General features: G+C 38.6%; 9 protein-coding genes across 9 annotated transcripts; 3 read left to right on the plus strand and 6 right to left on the minus strand.

Moving 5' to 3' along the window:
• Positions 1-226: 226 nt before the first annotated feature.
• On the plus strand, positions 227-2,560 carry UBP10 (ubiquitin-specific protease UBP10; the record flags this gene model as incomplete). The annotated part of the gene is made up of 1 exon (XM_033912876.1): positions 227-2,560. The coding sequence occupies one exon, from the start codon at positions 227-229 to the stop codon at positions 2,558-2,560; it is 2,334 nt and encodes a 777-aa protein (XP_033768767.1).
• Positions 2,561-2,896: 336 nt separating this feature from the next.
• MRPL19 (mitochondrial 54S ribosomal protein uL11m) lies at positions 2,897-3,376 on the minus strand (the record flags this gene model as incomplete). Its single annotated transcript, XM_033912877.1, has 1 exon — positions 2,897-3,376. One exon carries the CDS (start codon positions 3,374-3,376, stop codon positions 2,897-2,899), a length of 480 nt encoding a protein of 159 aa, XP_033768768.1.
• Positions 3,377-3,844: 468 nt separating this feature from the next.
• Positions 3,845-6,217, minus strand: NPR1 (serine/threonine protein kinase NPR1; the record flags this gene model as incomplete). Its single annotated transcript, XM_033912878.1, has 1 exon — positions 3,845-6,217. The coding sequence occupies one exon, from the start codon at positions 6,215-6,217 to the stop codon at positions 3,845-3,847; it is 2,373 nt and encodes a 790-aa protein (XP_033768769.1).
• A 447-nt stretch (positions 6,218-6,664) lies between these two features.
• On the minus strand, positions 6,665-8,332 carry IPI3 (chromatin-binding/pre-rRNA-processing protein IPI3; the record flags this gene model as incomplete). Its single annotated transcript, XM_033912879.1, has 1 exon — positions 6,665-8,332. The coding sequence occupies one exon, from the start codon at positions 8,330-8,332 to the stop codon at positions 6,665-6,667; it is 1,668 nt and encodes a 555-aa protein (XP_033768770.1).
• A 714-nt stretch (positions 8,333-9,046) lies between these two features.
• Positions 9,047-10,270, plus strand: PBR1 (putative oxidoreductase; the record flags this gene model as incomplete). Its single annotated transcript, XM_033912880.1, has 1 exon — positions 9,047-10,270. The coding sequence occupies one exon, from the start codon at positions 9,047-9,049 to the stop codon at positions 10,268-10,270; it is 1,224 nt and encodes a 407-aa protein (XP_033768771.1).
• Positions 10,271-10,393: 123 nt separating this feature from the next.
• RHO5 (Rho family GTPase RHO5) lies at positions 10,394-11,389 on the minus strand (the record flags this gene model as incomplete). The annotated part of the gene is made up of 1 exon (XM_033912881.1): positions 10,394-11,389. One exon carries the CDS (start codon positions 11,387-11,389, stop codon positions 10,394-10,396), a length of 996 nt encoding a protein of 331 aa, XP_033768772.1.
• A 2,023-nt stretch (positions 11,390-13,412) lies between these two features.
• On the plus strand, positions 13,413-14,135 carry RPS3 (40S ribosomal protein uS3; the record flags this gene model as incomplete). The annotated part of the gene is made up of 1 exon (XM_033912882.1): positions 13,413-14,135. One exon carries the CDS (start codon positions 13,413-13,415, stop codon positions 14,133-14,135), a length of 723 nt encoding a protein of 240 aa, XP_033768773.1.
• A 278-nt stretch (positions 14,136-14,413) lies between these two features.
• On the minus strand, positions 14,414-15,340 carry MRPL22 (mitochondrial 54S ribosomal protein uL22m; the record flags this gene model as incomplete). The annotated part of the gene is made up of 1 exon (XM_033912883.1): positions 14,414-15,340. One exon carries the CDS (start codon positions 15,338-15,340, stop codon positions 14,414-14,416), a length of 927 nt encoding a protein of 308 aa, XP_033768774.1.
• Positions 15,341-15,805: 465 nt separating this feature from the next.
• TDA7 (Tda7p) lies at positions 15,806-17,740 on the minus strand (the record flags this gene model as incomplete). The annotated part of the gene is made up of 1 exon (XM_033912884.1): positions 15,806-17,740. The coding sequence occupies one exon, from the start codon at positions 17,738-17,740 to the stop codon at positions 15,806-15,808; it is 1,935 nt and encodes a 644-aa protein (XP_033768775.1).
• Between the last annotated feature and the right edge of the window lie 253 nt (positions 17,741-17,993).

Genomic DNA, 17,993 nt, shown 5'->3' on the forward strand with positions numbered 1-17,993 from the left:
CTGTAAAGCGTTAATAGAGTCCCTACCCCCGCTTCTGTCTTTTATTTGTTTTTTAGAAGCTAATAAGTACCGTATACTGCACACAGGAGCATGCATAGTGTCTGAAGCCTCATTCGTACTGTACTTCGCACATAACATTTCAAAGAAAAACTACCGGAAAGAATTCTACAACTCATAGAGCCAGTAAATCCGTCCTATTGTCATATCACAATCACAATAACAGACGATGACCACTCAAGAATCGATCAAACCTTTGGTGGATAGAATTCTGTCAAACCCCCTGCAGTTTAATGCTGCAATGATCTCTAACAAATCGAATAATAATGATACTTCCGCCGCACCGGAAAATGGCTCGTACATCGTGATAGGCAAACAGCATAATAACAATAGCAGTAGCACAGCTATTACTGCGACGGCTAACTCCGAGCAAATATTGGACGATAACTCGATGGAAAGGCCAAATGGAAAAAATTCTAGTGTCCCCAAATCTATGGCTGAAGCTTTATTGCTGTATACTTCTAAAAATAGTAAAAATGCAGCCGATGCTACTGCTACCAAGAAGCCAGCCGAGCTTTCTACGGAGCTTTCTACGGAACCTCCCTCCTCTGCTTCGGAAGATGACAGAGAAGGAAAAGAAGAGGAAGAAGAAATATTCCATGAAGCAAGAGATTATGTAGAACCTCGAAAAGCTAGTTTAAAGGAACGTGGTAACATTGATGAAGACGTTGGTGAAGACGTTGGTGAAGACGTAGGCGAAGAATTAAGTGAAGAATTAGGTTCTCCATTAACAACCGTTGATGACTTGGCTAATGAAAATGAAAAGAAAAAGGAAGAACAAAAGGAGCTGTCTACTAGTATTAGCGGCGATGATGAAGAAGACGAAGAGGACGAGGACGACATGGACTATGATTCTAGCGCTATGGAAAAAGAGCTTCCTGAAGAGGAGGAGAACGATTCCACCTCTACCATTTCCGAAGACGAAAAAAAGGGCTTATATCAAGATTTAGTAGAAAACAGCACAGTGAAAGCAAAACAGTACCAACCATTAAATAACGATGCCAAAGAAAACAAAAACGGAAACGAAAGAGATGAGCAAGAGGAAGAGGAAGAAGAACTAAAACATAAAGCAAGGTCCATCACCCCACCAATTACAATATCAAATCTATCAAACTTTCACCAATTCAACGAAAATATCAATGACCATGGTTCCTTAAACTCTACTAGAATAGTTAAAAATTGGGGCGATCAATTCACGAATTTGAAACCTCGTGGCCTTTTGAACCATGGTGTCACTTGTTACACAAATGCGGCTGTACAAGCCATGTTACACATTCCTCCCATACAACATTATCTATTTGATATTCTACTGGGAAAATATGATAGCACCATTCCGAAAAATTCCGTTTCGTACATTTTAGCTGAAACAAGTAAAAAAATGTGGTTACCAGTCTCAAAAAACCCTAGAAAGAACATTTCAGCTTCCTACATTAATCCAAAACACTTGATTTCCAGATTGGATGACATCAATTGTATGATGAGCGAATGGCAGCAAGAAGATTCACATGAGTACTTCATGTCTTTGATGTCAAGATTACAGGAAGATTCTGTCCCAAAAGGTCATAAACTTATAGAATCAATAATCTACGACATATTTGGCGGTCTTTTAAAGCAAATCGTTACTTGTAAATCTTGCGGCAGTATATCTAAAACAGAACAGCCCTTTTACGATTTATCGTTGCATTTGAAGGGGAAGAAAAAACTTGATCCAAACCCTCATCTGTTGGGTGATAGCAATAACATTATTTCAGCCGCCAATTCTAATACCACCAGTAATACTGCTGCACAGCCGTCCTCTTCATCTTCTTTGTCTGCCAGCTTAAACAACGGCTCACCGGCCGTCGCTGTCAGTGATTTAAGTTCGTCGAACCGTAGGTTTTCTATTGAGAAGTCAATTAAAGATTTTTTCAATCCCGAATTAATTAAGGTCGACAAGGAGCAAAAGGGTTACGTTTGTGAAAAGTGTCATAAGACCACAAACGCCGTAAAGCATAATTCAATTTTAAGAGCTCCTGAAACTTTGCTGGTACATTTGAAAAAATTCAGATTTAATGGCACATCCTCATCAAAAATGAAGCAAGCTGTATCGTATCCAATGTTTTTAGATCTGACAGAATACTGCGAAAGTAAAGATCTACCTGTCAAGTACCAATTATTAAGCGTGGTCGTTCATGAGGGTCGTTCTCTATCTTCAGGTCACTACATTGCCCACTGCAAGCAACCAGACGGAAGCTGGGCTACTTACGACGATGAATATATTAATATAATATCTGAAAGGGATGTATTAAAGGAACCTAATGCATATTACCTTTTGTACACGAGGCTAACCCCAAAGTCAATTCCATTGCCATTAGCAAAATCTACCATGACCACTGATGATGTTACCTCGAAGTCTAAACTAGAACAAGCGGTCAACGAAACAAATAATCGTCCATTGAAGATTAATAACAGGAAAAATAGGAAAAAATGGAAAAAAAATAAAAAAAGGAAGTCCACCAAATGATAAAATCCGATTTTCTCCGCTATACCTTTTCTTCCTCTTTTCATAAGCATTTTTATTAGCATTTCATTTTTTATTATATCTAATCAATATATACATACAAATATCCAGTCTTTATTGAAGTTACAAAACAACTCTCAGTTCATAAAGTTCGGGGAAATATTTATTCGAAATGGTCTCAGCAGTGCCAATTTTTGCTAACACTACAGAAGAATAAAGTCAAATTTAAAACTCATATACATATTTACAGAGTAGATCAGTAAAAAGAAGAAGGGGAAGACCTCTTGAAAATATCTTGAAACAAACTGTATCTTTTTTCTTTTATCTTTACTTCCTCAATTAAGGTACAACCTTAATACCCATACTTTTTGCAACGCCAATTATGGACTTAACAATTCCTTCCATTTCCAACAAACTATGTCTTTCATCGCTCTTTTTTATTTTGGCTATTTCGTAAACGTGCTTCAGTGATAATTCTCCCAAAACACGGGTTGGTCCCTTGGCGGGCGCACTGCTACTAAACATTGTACCCACGTTCGGTTGACCATGTCCCTTCTCCATTTTAAGAGCTTTTAACAGCAAATATCCGGTTGGCGGAGATTTCATTTCAAATGTAAATGTCCTATCAGGTTTTATTGTAATTAATACTGGAACCGGTACACCTGGCTGATAGTTTGCTGATCTTGCATTAAATTCTTTACAAAAGTCAACGGCCTTGATACCTTTGGAACCCAATGCAGGTCCCACGGGAGGTGATGGTGCTGCTTGGCCTGCCCCCACTATTAACTTTACTATCACGTTTTTTGCTGCCTGTGACATTATGGATACTAATAGTCCTGTATGATATTCGCAAGTTTGACACGCAACAAAGAGAAATAAACACAAGACGTTATTCTATTGATTTGAAAATTCAAGCTCTATGTTCCTTCTCGTGAGTTCGAGCCTCACTGCGCATTTTAAAGCTTCTTTGCCGTGGAATTTTTAAAAAAAGGGAACTGTCGATTTGGCGGGACTATTAGCATTACCCGCTTCACGATTATCAATTACTGGCGCTGCCATTTAACTAACATCATCACTGCCGTATTAAGATTTCACATGTTTTGAATAGAATGACACATTAAAGAACGGAATATGTATCTATTTGGTTTACCAGGAAACGATACGAAAAAAAACTAACATAATAGAAATAGAAATAAATGTGACATCGTATTTCAACGTACATTCAAAATAGGATAGAAAAAGATTATATACAAATGCTTGAAGAGAAGTAAAAGTCCTGACACGTATTTATTGATTATTTTGTTTTTTCTTTTTCTTTTCTAGGCCTGCAATATGGGCTTCACTTTGATCCACTTGTGTATGATGATGGTCTTCTCCTCTAACCACTTTGAACGATAATCCATCTTCAACCAAATGGCACATATCAATGCTACGAATCCAAGGATCTTCCATGATTTCTTCGATATTTCCTCTACATGCGGGTGCCAAATCAATCATGCGTGCAATAATATGCTGAGTTTCTTCTGGCAATGAATGCAGTAATCTTTGTGGCCCAATATTAACATTATTAGGATCCGATACATTATTAGAAGAGCTTTCAGGTTTTTTCTTTTCTGTTGAGTGCGACTCGTCATAGGAAGGTGGGTCAGGAGTTCTTGTCACCAAACTACTCAAGGAGTCGCAATCACGTCCGGAACAAAACAGTTTGAATGAATTGTCTCTTAGTTTCGGGATTTTCCATGGAAATTTCTTCAGTATCATACATGCAAAAATAATTGCAGAAGACCAGATATCTACGGGACGAGGGTCATACTTGGCAAATATACAAACTTCAGGTGCCAAGTATGGATCACTGCCAACAATTCCACTTGCTTCCACAAGATTTTTTGAAAATGGATACGAAAATACTACAGCTGCTCCAAAATCGATTAATTTTACAATACCTTTTTCATTTATAACACAATTATCCAGCTTTAAATCTCTGTGAGCCAAGCCAATACTATGCAAATATTGTACACCGGTAAGTATTTGTTTGAAGCAACAACAAATCTCTTCATATGACATCTTATTACTCATTACGATAGCAAACAAATCGTATTCACAATATTCCATAACTTGCAAAATTCTATCATTTTCATACACGATTTCAATTGTTTCAATAATATTGGGATGATTCAGAGTCGTACCAATACAGTATTCGGATGTAATTTTCTTGACGTAATCTCTTTTTGATTCATTTTCGAATTTAGTTCTAAACTCTTTCACAGCAAATATTTTGTTATCTGAAATTCTTTGGGCCAATTTAACAGACCCGCCTGCTCCAGCACCTAAATCTGCTCCAGTTTTAACATACCTTTTCGAAAACGGAATCCCCGAACCACCGTGGTTATGAGAATAGATAGTATCCCCATTTCCGTTATAACTAGTGGAATACGAATTGTTCCCTGCTGAAAAATGGGACGATGAATGAGAATGCGAGGGAACAGCAATTCCGCTAGAAAGAGGTGATCCATTCGGGATCACGTTGTTATTGTTCGAGGAAATATTACTGTTAGAACTCTTTTTGAAGAACCTCTTTAAATCACCAATGGAAGAATGTTGCGACCTTGGAACACTTTGACTTGGAGGTAAGTGGTCATGTACTGATGAGGGGGAGCCGTAAAAATTATCCGTATAGGAACCAGTTGGCTGTCTTGATGCAGAATATATACTGCTTTGTCTTGCACGGATAGGCTTGGGAATAGGTGTTGAACCATTTGTAGCGTTAGGATTTTTAATGTTCGGAGATGGGCCATTGGAATTGACAGAAAAGGACATGCCTGCAGAGTTCGGATTTGAAGATTCTTTTGAGTTTTTGGAAAAGAAAAAATTCCCAAGCTGTGAAGAAAATGAACCTGAGCGGGAAATAGATCTTGATTGAGTAGCATTGGCATTATTACTATCCATCGATGCTTTTTGAAGTTTTTGTTTGGAAATAACGAAACGTGGTTCGACACTATCCACTTTTGGAGAAGATATAACGTTAGAATCGATTGCAGAAATATTATTGGGCATACCACCCGCGTATGTTTCGAGCCACGAAGAAGATAAAGAGGAGCTGTTGCTATTTGAGCTATTGTTATCTTTGTTAGAATTTGGCACGGAGTAAGGTATACTGGATGACAAAGAAGGAATGGCCCTTCCTGAAGTATGCGACGTGGCGGATAATCTACTGGTAATTCTATTCTGTGCAGCAAGAGAACCGCCATGTGAGGAAAATCCTGCAGCACCCTGGTCATTTATTAGGGATCCGAATCTATCTTTACTTTGTGCACTTGTACCATAGAATGACGCGGTGTGAGCAAAGTTTGCATTAAGGAAGCTGGAGGAAAACTGATTTCTATCGTCGAAAGAGGAACCGGCCGTAGATGATGAATCTTCCTCTGAGTATATTTGAGTAACAGTTGTGACACTGCCAGGCACTGGCACGATAGCCCTATTGCGATCGCTGCTACTGCCATTGCTCACACTACCAATATGACTGCTGCTCTTATTCCTAGAATGAACGTCAAGAGGTTGTGACTCGGGTGTTGTGGTCAATGTATCAGCTGAAGTTCTCGGTGATGAATTTGACGTTTCATTTTTTCGTTTTTCTTGTAACAATCGAGTTAATGAAGACATAATATTGCGTAGAGTTTTCCTCCTTTATCTGAATAAGTATAAGCTGTTGGAAATAAAAAAAAATAGGAAAGAATTAGACAGAGTGTTAATAAGTCGTGATACAAGCTAGTTTGTATGGGGTTGAAAATGACGCAAAGGACCTAAAACTTCTCTTTATTATTCTTTCAGTAGCAAAAGCAAGATCTTTAGTCACTGCCGATTGTTGCCACCGGGTACAATACACCACTAACTAATCCGTACTGACTCTATACAACTAGAGGCGGCCCATATTCTGAGATAAGCTATAAGGGTAGAAATCGTGGAATGCGTCATTGATAACGAAATTCCGTAGTAGATGACAAGTCTGATGAAAAATGAGATGTTTCGCGCAAGTGATGAATTATATCTATCTATTTTGTATATTTTAAGAGCATTCCTATTATTGTACAAAATGAACGGGTTTCTTGTTTATTGCTTGTCGAGCACCTGTTGGTGTTCCTCGTAGAGCTTTTCGTGCATACCACGTAACTCCTTGTAGGCGTGGGTTAACGCTTCTATGTTGGCCTTAAGTTCAGTAATTTCTTCATCTTTAGCGGCAATGCCGTCTAAGGATTGAGTGACATTGGTTTCATTGTCAATCACTTTCACGTCACTTGATACCTTACCGATATGTGTAAAAATGGATTCTTGTGCTTTGACCTGCTCCAAATAAGCATTAAAATGATTAAGTGGTAATGCAAGGCTGGGGTCTGTCTCTGTTTCTGGTTCTCCTATCTGGTACCAGATATCGTGTAAATGACCCTTGTTTTTACCATCGAAAATAACTCTTTGCAAGTTTGGTATCTTCATAGAGTTGTGGCCATTACTATTACTTGATTGTTTGTCCTTGGGTTCTCCTTCAAATAGTAGGTTTCCACTTTCGAGTCTGTAAGGGTTGACTAAGAGGTTGGTCACCTCTCCAACTGAAGCCTGTGATGTAGTTAAAGTTTGGATAGTTCTAATGATCTGCTTTGAGTAGATTTCCGCGATAGAAACTTTTCCCTCCGTGTCACCAATTAATAATAATGTACCATCCATTGATATTTCCAGACACGACACATTCGAATTTAGGAGATTGTCACAGACAAGTTGACCCATTGCGTATAGTGCATCCAAATCCTGATTTCCGCTACTAGTCACTAAGTTACGTTGTACTAAGGAAAAAACTCTACTTTTTTGAACTGTGTTCATACCTGCGGATGGTAACAGATTAACGATGGCATTACCCTTTAGTTTGTAAAATAAATCCAGTGAAAAACAACCTTCTGCAGTACCGATATAGCATGCTCTGTCAGCAGGATCAAGAACAATAGATTTGATAGCATTAGGTGTTGTGAATGTTGCAAGCAATACAGGTGCTTTGCCAATACTAACGTCATTTTCGTTTGCTTCCTGTTTCTTTTTGCTGCCTATTAGACTCAAATCGTAGCACCTAATCGTAGCATCTTGGGATACCGTGAATAGTTTCGTATCAGTACATGATAGAAATTTTCCTTGACTGGAAGAAACCTGGAAATCTGTCACGGGCAAAGTATGATCGTGAAGGATACATATAGGCTTAGGATCATCATTGGATGATGACACTAAGTCAACTGTCTGCCATATAATAACCCTTGAATCGTTACCCGAGGTGATTATATACTTTCCATTCAAAATAGACTTGATCTTGGTGATACTTTGGTAGTGAGCCATAGGCTTTACGTTCAATAGAAACCCTGAGTTCAGCTCCCATATGTACAATTTACCTGATTCGGTTGAACCAAGTAAAAGATATGGAAGATTGAATTCTGGCAAATTATGGTTGATACCTTGAATTCTATCATACTGCACGCCAGTATTTTCAACTACTTCTAGACATTTGAGGATTTCAGGTAATGGTAAGCGCTGTTCAACAGACTCTCTTTTGAACGAACCTGACAAATTGTAGACATTGATTAATGCTTTTTGCGCTTGAGCAATGAATAAGTGTTTGTTCCCTACTTGGACACAACTATTTCTTGATTGAGTAGAGCACTGTCTTAAATTCACCTGTTCGAACGAGTGTACAGAAGCTACCGTCCCTGAGGTATTTGTTGTAAAAATAACTTGCTCATCCATTTTATCGATCTTTGGTAATTCCTATTGCTTGAATATTGAACAATCAATGTTATTGCATATGCCCTTGTCAAAGCTATCCTACGAATAAGTATATTTGGGAATGGGCATCGATTTAAAATTTTCATTTAGTGATTTGGAAAAAAAATTTTAGTTGGCGCGCTCAGTTTTCAACATATGCTGTTTTAGATGTAGAATGGCGCTATCATATTATCACTGCAATAACAGGTGATTGCTATTTGAGACTACGTTGGTATTTAGATTACCGGTTTATACACTTGGATTAGTGCTTCCAAAGGTCTACCAAAACTATGTCATCTTTCAACTTCTCCGCTCAGAAACCGTTCAAGAGGCTATGTATTCTCTTCTGTAGTTATGTTCTTAGGTACAATGATTCATCATGAACTTTTTTTAGACAACTATCGGTAAATGTTAAACATAGGCACTATAATCGTAAGTGATATTATACATTTTTTCACACGGTATCTTAAAGTACCATTTATCAAAATTTGTACTTATACATCCTGTGTCCGCGTGTCTTTTCAATTTATAGACGCGATCAAATGAGCCTTAAAAATTTGGAAGAAGATAGAGAAAGATGCGTAAGAAATAATATAATATCAGAAGAAAAAAGTTCGTAGAAACAATTGGATACCCTCAAAAGCTTCTTTGGAGACGAACGGAAAAAAATAAGGAAAGGTCTGTGGAAAAGAGAAAATGCCTTTGAATATTATTGGGACTGCTCTCCTAGATGGGACTGACAAAATTCCTTACTTTCAAACAATCAAAAAGGTGGCACCTTATGTACTAGGGGCTGGTGCCATTAAATATTGGTCAAGAGGACCATCTAATACATGGGAAAGGAAGTTGCACGGTAAAGTTTACTTGGTTACCGGCGCTACCTCTCAAGGAATGGGAACGTCTGTGGCGTATAAAATGGCGGAACTAGGCGCACAATTGATCATCTTGGCTAGGGAAGTAGATGAATGGGTTACTGAATGGTGCGAAGAATTACGTGAAAAGACTAAAAACGAGTTGATTTTTGTGGAAAAATGTGATTTGAGCAATTTGTGGGAGATTCGTAAATTCGCCACAAGTTGGTTGGACAATTCGCCACCTAGAAGGTTAGATGGTGTCATTGTCATGTCTGGTGATATGGAGCCATGGGGTATCCCGAAAATATCTTTACCACAGAGGAGGTCATCAAAGGATGGGCTGGAACTACAAATTGCTACAAACTATGTAGCAATTTTCCATCTTCTGAACCTATTACAACCTAGTTTCAAGGCTCAACCGCCTGATAGAGATGTAAGAATCATTATTGCTACATGCTGGTTACAAGTTGTTGGTGATATTAATATAGAAGATCCCTTGTGGCAAAATGCCAAATATAAAAGTGCTTTGAAGTTTTTCGCAAGCAGTAAGTTACAATTGGGACTGAGCATGATGGAATTGCAGAGAAGAATTACTGAAGACATTAAAAATCAAAAGACAAATGGCACTGAGAGAACAGGCAAAAATGTTACCATTACTATGGTCCAACCTGGTACTATGAGATCAAACAGCTTACGTCGCGTCATCAGTAATGGTTCAGTGGCATTGTTAATAATAGTGTACTGTATTCTGTTGTATCCTATATTGTGGCTGTTTACCAAGAGTGGTCGTCGTGGTGATCAAAGTTTCTTGTACGCGTTAATGACACCGGAGTTGGAGGAAATAAACTTAAAAGACCCGAAGACTAAGTACATCTCAGATTGTTCACTTGTAAAATTCGCTCGTAAAGAATTTGATGATGAGGAATTACAAAAGAAACTATTCGAAAATACGGAAAGAGATATTTTACAATTGGAAAAGAAAGTAGCGGCAAAGAGAAATGCCAATAAGAAAACGGAACAAGGTTCTAAGAAGAAGAGTCAGAGCAAGAGTAGAAAAGACGATTAGAAGTGAACTCTATGGCATGAATAAGAGAGAAAATGGAGCGTAGATATATGTATATTTTTCTTTTTTCTTTTTTATGATATCGGTATATGTAATTATTTATTTAGTTTATTTGCCTTCTTGATATTAAAGTATTACACACTTTGATTTCTTTTTCTTCTTTTCGTTTCTTGTCTTTTGTTTGGCTTGTTTGTTGTGATGACCATTTGAGACCATCTTACTACCTTTGCCTTTTGACAGCCCGTGAGTTTTGTCTCTTTGTTCTTTTTTTGTAGGCTTAATATTAAGAGCTTCCTTCTCCTGCTGTAGATTGACCTTCGGAAGGGTACTATCTGTACTATTATTATGGTGTGGTTGCTGTTTTTGTTCTCGAATATTTTTATCTCCATTTGTGTTGGTTGTTGCAGTCGTTAATTCATCAGTTAGGGTATGATTTGCCGATTTTTGGTTAGTGGATTCTGGTTCGTAAATAGCGTACCTCACTGCCTGCTCAAAAACTTCCCGTACACCTGCTTGGGTAGCAGCTGAACATTCAGTATAGCCCATAAACCCACATCTTTGCACGAGTTCATCTATTTCTTCTTGAGACACGTAATCAGAGTTTGTTTCTTGCAATTTTTTCTGAGTTGCCGGATCATCTCTTAAGTCACTTTTGGTACCTACCAATAAAATTGGGTACTTCCCTAATTTAGTGTAAAGAGAGGTACCTTCAATATTGGAAGTCTGCTTTAGTTCAGGTAGCCATTTTTCTGTGACATTGGCAAAACTAGCATGTTCACTTACCGAGAAACATATTAAAAAGATATCAGTTTGGGGGTAACATAACGGTCTTAAACGATCGTAATCTTCCTGTCCTGCAGTGTCCCATAAATTGATTTTATATAGTTTTCTGTCTGTAGTTGGTGAAGAACTGGCAGATGAAAGTGATCCTCTTTTATCATCACCCTTGTCAAGCTCTAAGGGGCCATTTGCAGTTACGTTAGGGATAGCTATCGTAGTAGAATAGTTATCAAAAACCGTTGGAACGTAGTCTGTTGGGAACGAATTGGTAGTATATGATATCAGTAGTGACGTTTTTCCTACTGCACCATCTCCAATTATCACACACTTAATGGACCTCATCGGAATTCTTAGTATACTATATTATATTTAATAAATAGATTGGTGTGCGCTTTGCGGGTGCTACCTGTCTTGTATGTCACCACTCTTCTATGCTATCCAACACGATATTCTGGATATTGTCTCGTGCAATTGACCGAAAAATAAGTGAATGTTCCAACCCTCTTGAATACAATGATGAGTTAAGGATCGTGCTTTTGTTAGTTGGTGGATCGGCCGTACGTGTTTAGTGAGGGTACTATTTAAACTTACTTTAAATAGCAAAATAGGAAAAGCTACGAAAAACTGAAAAGTAAAAAAAAAAAAAAAAAAAAAAAAAAAGAAAAAAAAAAAAAGGAGAAACTATGATTGCCAGTATTCGTAAGAACAAAGATGGAAGAGAAAGAGGACGAAATATCAAGAAAGAAAAGAAGGGAAGAAGGTGTTCAAGTAATCATATGCTTAACTGCCTGCATAAGGGCCTTCCTCAATTATTCACCTCATCGTATTCGTTTTAACCCGTTACGTAACTGCCTTGACCAAGAAGCGTAATGAAAATTTTGAGCGGAGGCCGAAACGATTTTTTTTTTTTTGCTTTAGTCCAGATAATAACCTTTTATAATCTTCTTATTAGGGGGGGAGACCGGCCTACCCTCTCAGAAGCTCCCGCATGCCCGAATAAAAGCCAAGACCGAAAGCAATCGCGCAGGATAATTTTCCGGTTTGCTCTCACTACAGCTTTGGCGTAGATGCAGATCTGGTGCTGAAAGAGAGGGGGAGGGCCGGAACGAAAGAGTCAGGGGAGAGAAAGGCCCGGGCGTCGGAGAACAGAACCACTTTTGCCACATCTTAATTTTTAGCTATTTGTTTCTCCGGGCTTGTATGGCACATTGAAAAAATCCTGCTGTTTTCCATTATCTGGTCATCATTCACCAATGTAGAGAGCCTAGCCCTTGAGAAATAAGATAAGGCCTTTGGTTAGCGTATTCGAAATTGAGCGCTGTGAAATGAAAAGCGCTTGTTTGACATCTTTACGTTGCTGCCTATCTACTACCATTTGCATCTTGATCTATGTCTTGTTTAAGGAAACTTCGGATAATTATTCTTCAAGGAGCAGATGCTGGAAAAATGAAATCAAAGAAAAAATATAATGAAACTCAACCATCCTCGAAAGTCTTTCCTTCTTTTTTCACGTGCTGCGCTGAGGTAAGCAGCAGTACATGGCAGGAAGAAAATCGGAGAGTTGTGGCCGCGACATCTGACAAACAATCCTCAGGCAAATGTAGGACTGTACATGAAAGGCTGCGTCAGTCAATGTCATGAAAGGCCGGCCCGCATGAATTAGAAGTAGACCAGAAAAAAAAAATGAAAATTCCTTGTCTGGCAACACGCATGAAGATGCACTGCGTCATCTTAAATGACATCACGATGATAAACCTTTCGCTGATGACGCTTAGGATTTGGCTAAGGGGCCTGCTATCGTACTAGCTCAAATTCTTGCGGTTCTACATGCTCAGGTAATTCGAGTAAAACGATGGACGTCGCTATACTAGAACCGACATAAAAAAAATAAGGCAAAGTCCTTTTCATACAATGGCTTTTATTTATGGTACGCGTGAAGATAGTTGCGGCAGCACTAACATAATTGTCTTGTAGAACTGTAACATTGCGTACGTAACTGTAACGGGATTACGTTATTTTAATGTCACTGATAAATTCTCTTGATTTTGTTACTTTTCATTGCTTCTTTTGAATCTAATCCCTCACGGTTTTAACAAGACTGTTTTTTAGTAACATCCATACATTTTCAAAAATAATGTTCTTGCCACAATGTTTTTTTTTACGGGAAAAAATTTCCTAATTCTTAGAAGGGACGCCGCGAGCCATTTGCAATGAGCAGTGGGAAATTTTCCAAATCAATGCTGCTCTTTGAAATACAAACAGCATTTTTGCATACATTTTAAGAATGTTTTAGTTTATAGATGTTTTCATATTAGTTTTTGAGTGTTGAAAAACTGAAAATAAAACCAGCAAACAAACTACAAATATGGTCGCTTTAATCTCCAAGAAAAGAAAGCTAGTCGCTGACGGTGTCTTCTACGCTGAATTGAACGAATTCTTCACCAGAGAATTAGCTGAAGAAGGTTACTCCGGTGTTGAAGTCCGTGTCACTCCAACCAAGACCGAAGTCATCATTAGAGCTACCAGAACTCAAGACGTTTTGGGTGAAAATGGTAGAAGAATCAACGAATTAACTCTATTGGTTCAAAAGAGATTCAAGTACGCTCCAGGTACTATTGTCTTATATGCTGAAAGAGTTCAAGACCGTGGTTTGTCTGCTGTCGCTCAAGCTGAATCTATGAAGTTCAAATTGTTGAACGGTTTGGCTATCAGAAGAGCTGCTTACGGTGTCGTCAGATACGTTATGGAATCCGGCGCTAAGGGTTGTGAAGTTGTCGTTTCTGGTAAATTAAGAGCTGCCAGAGCTAAGGCTATGAAATTTGCTGACGGTTTCTTGATTCACTCCGGTCAACCAGTCAACGACTTCATTGACACTGCTACTAGACACGTCTTGATGAGACAAGGTGTTTTGGGTATCAAGGTCAAGATTATGAGAGACCCAGCTAAGAGCAGAACTGGTCCAAAGGCTTTGCCAGATGCTGTCACCATCATTGAACCAAAGGAAGAAGAACCAATTCTTGCTCCATCCGTCAAGGACTACAGACCAGCTGAAGAAACCGAAGCTCAAGCTGAACCAGTTGAAGCTTAGATTTAATTATTACATAAATAAACTATAAGTACAATAATTCTTTCTATTCTAGTTCATTGAATTGTTCCGGCTTTTTTATTATTGTTGCCTTCGGTTAGGTGGGTGAGTTAAGGCAGTACGTTTGGGATAGTTGTTATTTACAGAATCACAATATTATATAATCGAAAAGAAAAGTTTTGCACAAAAAAATTGTGAATATGGGTAAAGGAGTGAGTAACAGTACTTTTTCTTTGGCTTTCAGGATGGCTTCTCAAATATAAAAGAGTTCACTATCCTTTTCACCATTTGTATACGCCACCCGTAACACCTCTAATTGGCTTGTCTCCTAGTTGTACCCATGGCGCTCTCCTTTGCTCTTTTGAATGTGCTTCATAAGCAAGTCTTTGTTTTGTAACACTCTTTGTTCTCAGAATACATCTGACATGTATGTAAGGATGACTTATGATACCAACTCTTGTTCTTGCCTTAAATTCAACGCGTTTTCTCCAAAATCCGTCACTACCTGTCCAAATCTGAGAGATGTACAAATTTTCTGGTTTCAAGCCTAATTTTTGGCCATCCTTAACAGCTTTTTGAAGTAGTTCTGCCACTTCACGGGCAATTTTCTTATTAGAAAAGTGACATTGAGATATAGCCTTCATAACGTCAAGCCCTCCTAATAATCTCAATAGAAGTGTAGCCTTTTTCATCGAAGATTTAATTCTATACGACTGAACATATACGGAGGGTTCTAGCACTTCAATTTCTTTTCTCGTTAAATTTAGCTTGTAACGTTCGCTAGAATTTGGTAACTTTACAATAGTATCTTTCTTGTAGAATCCACCATTAATTTTACAATTAGCTTCATATATTTTTCTCTTCAAAGGAGACAATAAGGTTTGCGATGCTAATTGTTCCGGTTGCTGCAATGATACGATATGTTGCTGTAGCAGCTTATCGTTTTCTATAGTTATCGAATCCCTATCAACTTCAGGGGCTTCTCCAGAAGAATCAGAAGCAACCGCTAGCCTATTAGAGAAGCTACTCGCATGTTCATCCTCCCTATTTTTACCTTCCTTCGTTCTATTTTCTGTAATGCTTCCGAATAGTGACCCTCTTGAATTATCAAGACTTATAGGCGTTATATGGATCCAACGTCTGCTTACAGGGGAAAGTAGAATCCTAGAAATCCCACTGGCATGAGATATTCTTGCCGTGAAGTTCATTATTCCAAAAAAAAATTTTGGGGTGAGGTGTGGTTATCTGGTTTGTTGTGCAGCTCTTAGATGGCGCATGTTAAAATCTTCTTTTCAGATTGGATAGTATGACTTTTATTCAAAATCCCGAGAACAGCAAAGGGTTAGTTACCCCGCTCACAGTAGATTAATTGAAGAAGATCGTGGATGCTGTTCAAGCCGTGGAGAAAAGAACTAGAAGAGTTTCTTATAATTAAGTATATACCTAGGAGAACTAAAAAAATTTCCTTATACACAAAGTTCAAAAAATTTTTTTCTTGTTTTTTCATTGTAGAATGGTATTATTATTTTCGATGGTTAAACCTAATAAAAAGTCTTCTCATCCTCCACTATTGACAAACAAGGATGTTTTTATGATTTTTATAGTAGTGATATTCAGCAAGGACTGATTTTGGTTAAGTAGAAAACATCATATTTGATGGACCGAAGTCTGCGTCATATAATTTCCCTTAAGAACCCCTGTGAATTATTCTGAACTGAACTTCTCTCATCATTTGAGACATTGTTATCTAACCCATGTCCGAGCCGTATTGAATTTGAAGATAGAGTAGAGAAACCGCCTTGGGTAGAGGAACCCAATGATGAATATGTAAATGAAGAGCCATAGGAAAACCTGTTTTCCGGGTCAATAAAATTACTTCGCATATTTTGTGAAGAACCATTCATGGATGTAGCATTTCTTGGTGGTGGTACTGGGGGAGGAGCTCCCCTTGCCTTAAAATTAAATTCGTTGCTGAACGGATTGTTGGTGGAAGCAACCTCAATGTTTGCCTGCTGGGATCTAGAATCTTGAGCTTGAAGTGACGCCTTCCTTGCTTGGGCTGTTGTCGGGAATCCTGTCCTGCGCCCAATTTCGTGACAGAAAGAATCGGTTTCCTTAAATTCCCTCTTTGCTTTTCTTTTCCTAAGCAACATGAACCAAACTACTAGCGCACATATAAGAATACCACCAACGCTTCCCACCACACTTCCTACAATGGTGCCAGTATTTGACTTTGAAGTGTCTTGATTTTGATTATTATCCAAACTGCCATCCAGCCAGTGCTGATAAAAGGACATGTCTGCAGTGATTGTTGAAGATGGAGCGGAAAATGAGGTAACCTCGCTTTTGGCAACTGCTATGGTTGTAGGTAATCCCGTTACGAATGTTGTAGAGGAGTCAGTAATATCATATGCTTGGGTATAGAAATAATAAATAGTTTTTGAGTCTTCGGAGCTTGAAACAGCTGCAGTATTGTAAGCTTGACTGGATGTTGGTATGGGAGACGTGGAAGTCGCACTAGTGCTGGGCACTTGAGAGGTGAGTGATATACTGCTGCTAGAAGTAGAGAGTGTTGACTGAAGAGGATGCGTCCCCAAGTAGGCACCTGTTGTATCATCTGACGATGACGATGATGAAGGGCGGTTTGGAAATGACGTACTGCTGGATATTCTACTAGAAACTAACTTTGGCATGGAAATCGTACTTTTAGAACTAGTCAACACTGTCGAGGATGAATCCGATAAATTGAGCTTGGATGATTTACCTGTGATGGAAAAATCGGTCGTTGAAGAAAGGAATGATGTGTAAACCGATGTGGATGTATTTCGATCGGAACTTGACAACGTGGTGTCTTTATTTGATGTTGTAGAAGGCAACGAAATTGCTGAAAACCAAGTTGATGAGAGATCTGACGTGGCACTGATTTGGGACGAAGTTGTAGATATAGAAGACAAGTATGTGTAACTGGGGGATACAGCGGTAGGTGTTGAAGGTGAAAAAATAGATGAACTGCTGTCGAGCGAAAACATTTTAGTGTCTGAATATGGTGAAGATGGTGATAATGAAGATGAAGACAACATAAGAGATGATGACCATGATGATGACAACGATGACCATGATGATGACAACGATGACCATGATAATGGCTGCGATGTTGTTGATGGTGATAATGTTGATGTTGACGATGCCGATCTCGACGGTATTGACAACGTTGACGATGTTAATGACGTCGATGAAAGAATGGACAAGGATGGTGTAATTATTGAGTATGATGCGGTGGTTGGATCATATTGGGAGCTTCCCGAATCTTGCTCGCTCGATGAACTGCTGACGGTAGATGATACTAAAGTATTTGTCGAAGACACAGCGAAGGACATATACAAGGTCTCATCAGAAGTCAAGCTTGGAGAATAATATGCAGAACTAACTGTACTGGAAACAGGGGGTAATGAAGTCAGGCTCCCCTGTTGGGGTATTAATGTCGAAGTAGATGTGAAGGCAGCATCCGTTGATGACGAAATCTGACTGCTACTCGGTTCCCTGAATGACAGAGATATCGTATCGGATTCTCCAAAGGACACCTTCCCGATGGTACTATTGGAATTCATACGATGGCCAAAATAAAGATTTTATCCAACTTTTTTTTGGGTTTCCTTCAGATATCGACGGATGGGGATGGGAATACTAAATAGGCGTCTTAAGCGAAAGTGTGTCAACAAGCAGTCCAAAAAATGGATCAATACTGTTCTGGTACCTTTTTTTAGTGTGTAGTTTAGTATTTAATGGGCTTACAGCGACCTCTCTTGGATTACGAATATGCGAACTGCGACTTTAGATCTTGTTTACCTCATTTCTCTCTGC

This window comes from Saccharomyces paradoxus, chromosome XIV (assembly GCF_002079055.1).
Source record: "Saccharomyces paradoxus chromosome XIV, complete sequence".
NCBI classification, from domain to species: domain Eukaryota; kingdom Fungi; phylum Ascomycota; class Saccharomycetes; order Saccharomycetales; family Saccharomycetaceae; genus Saccharomyces; species Saccharomyces paradoxus.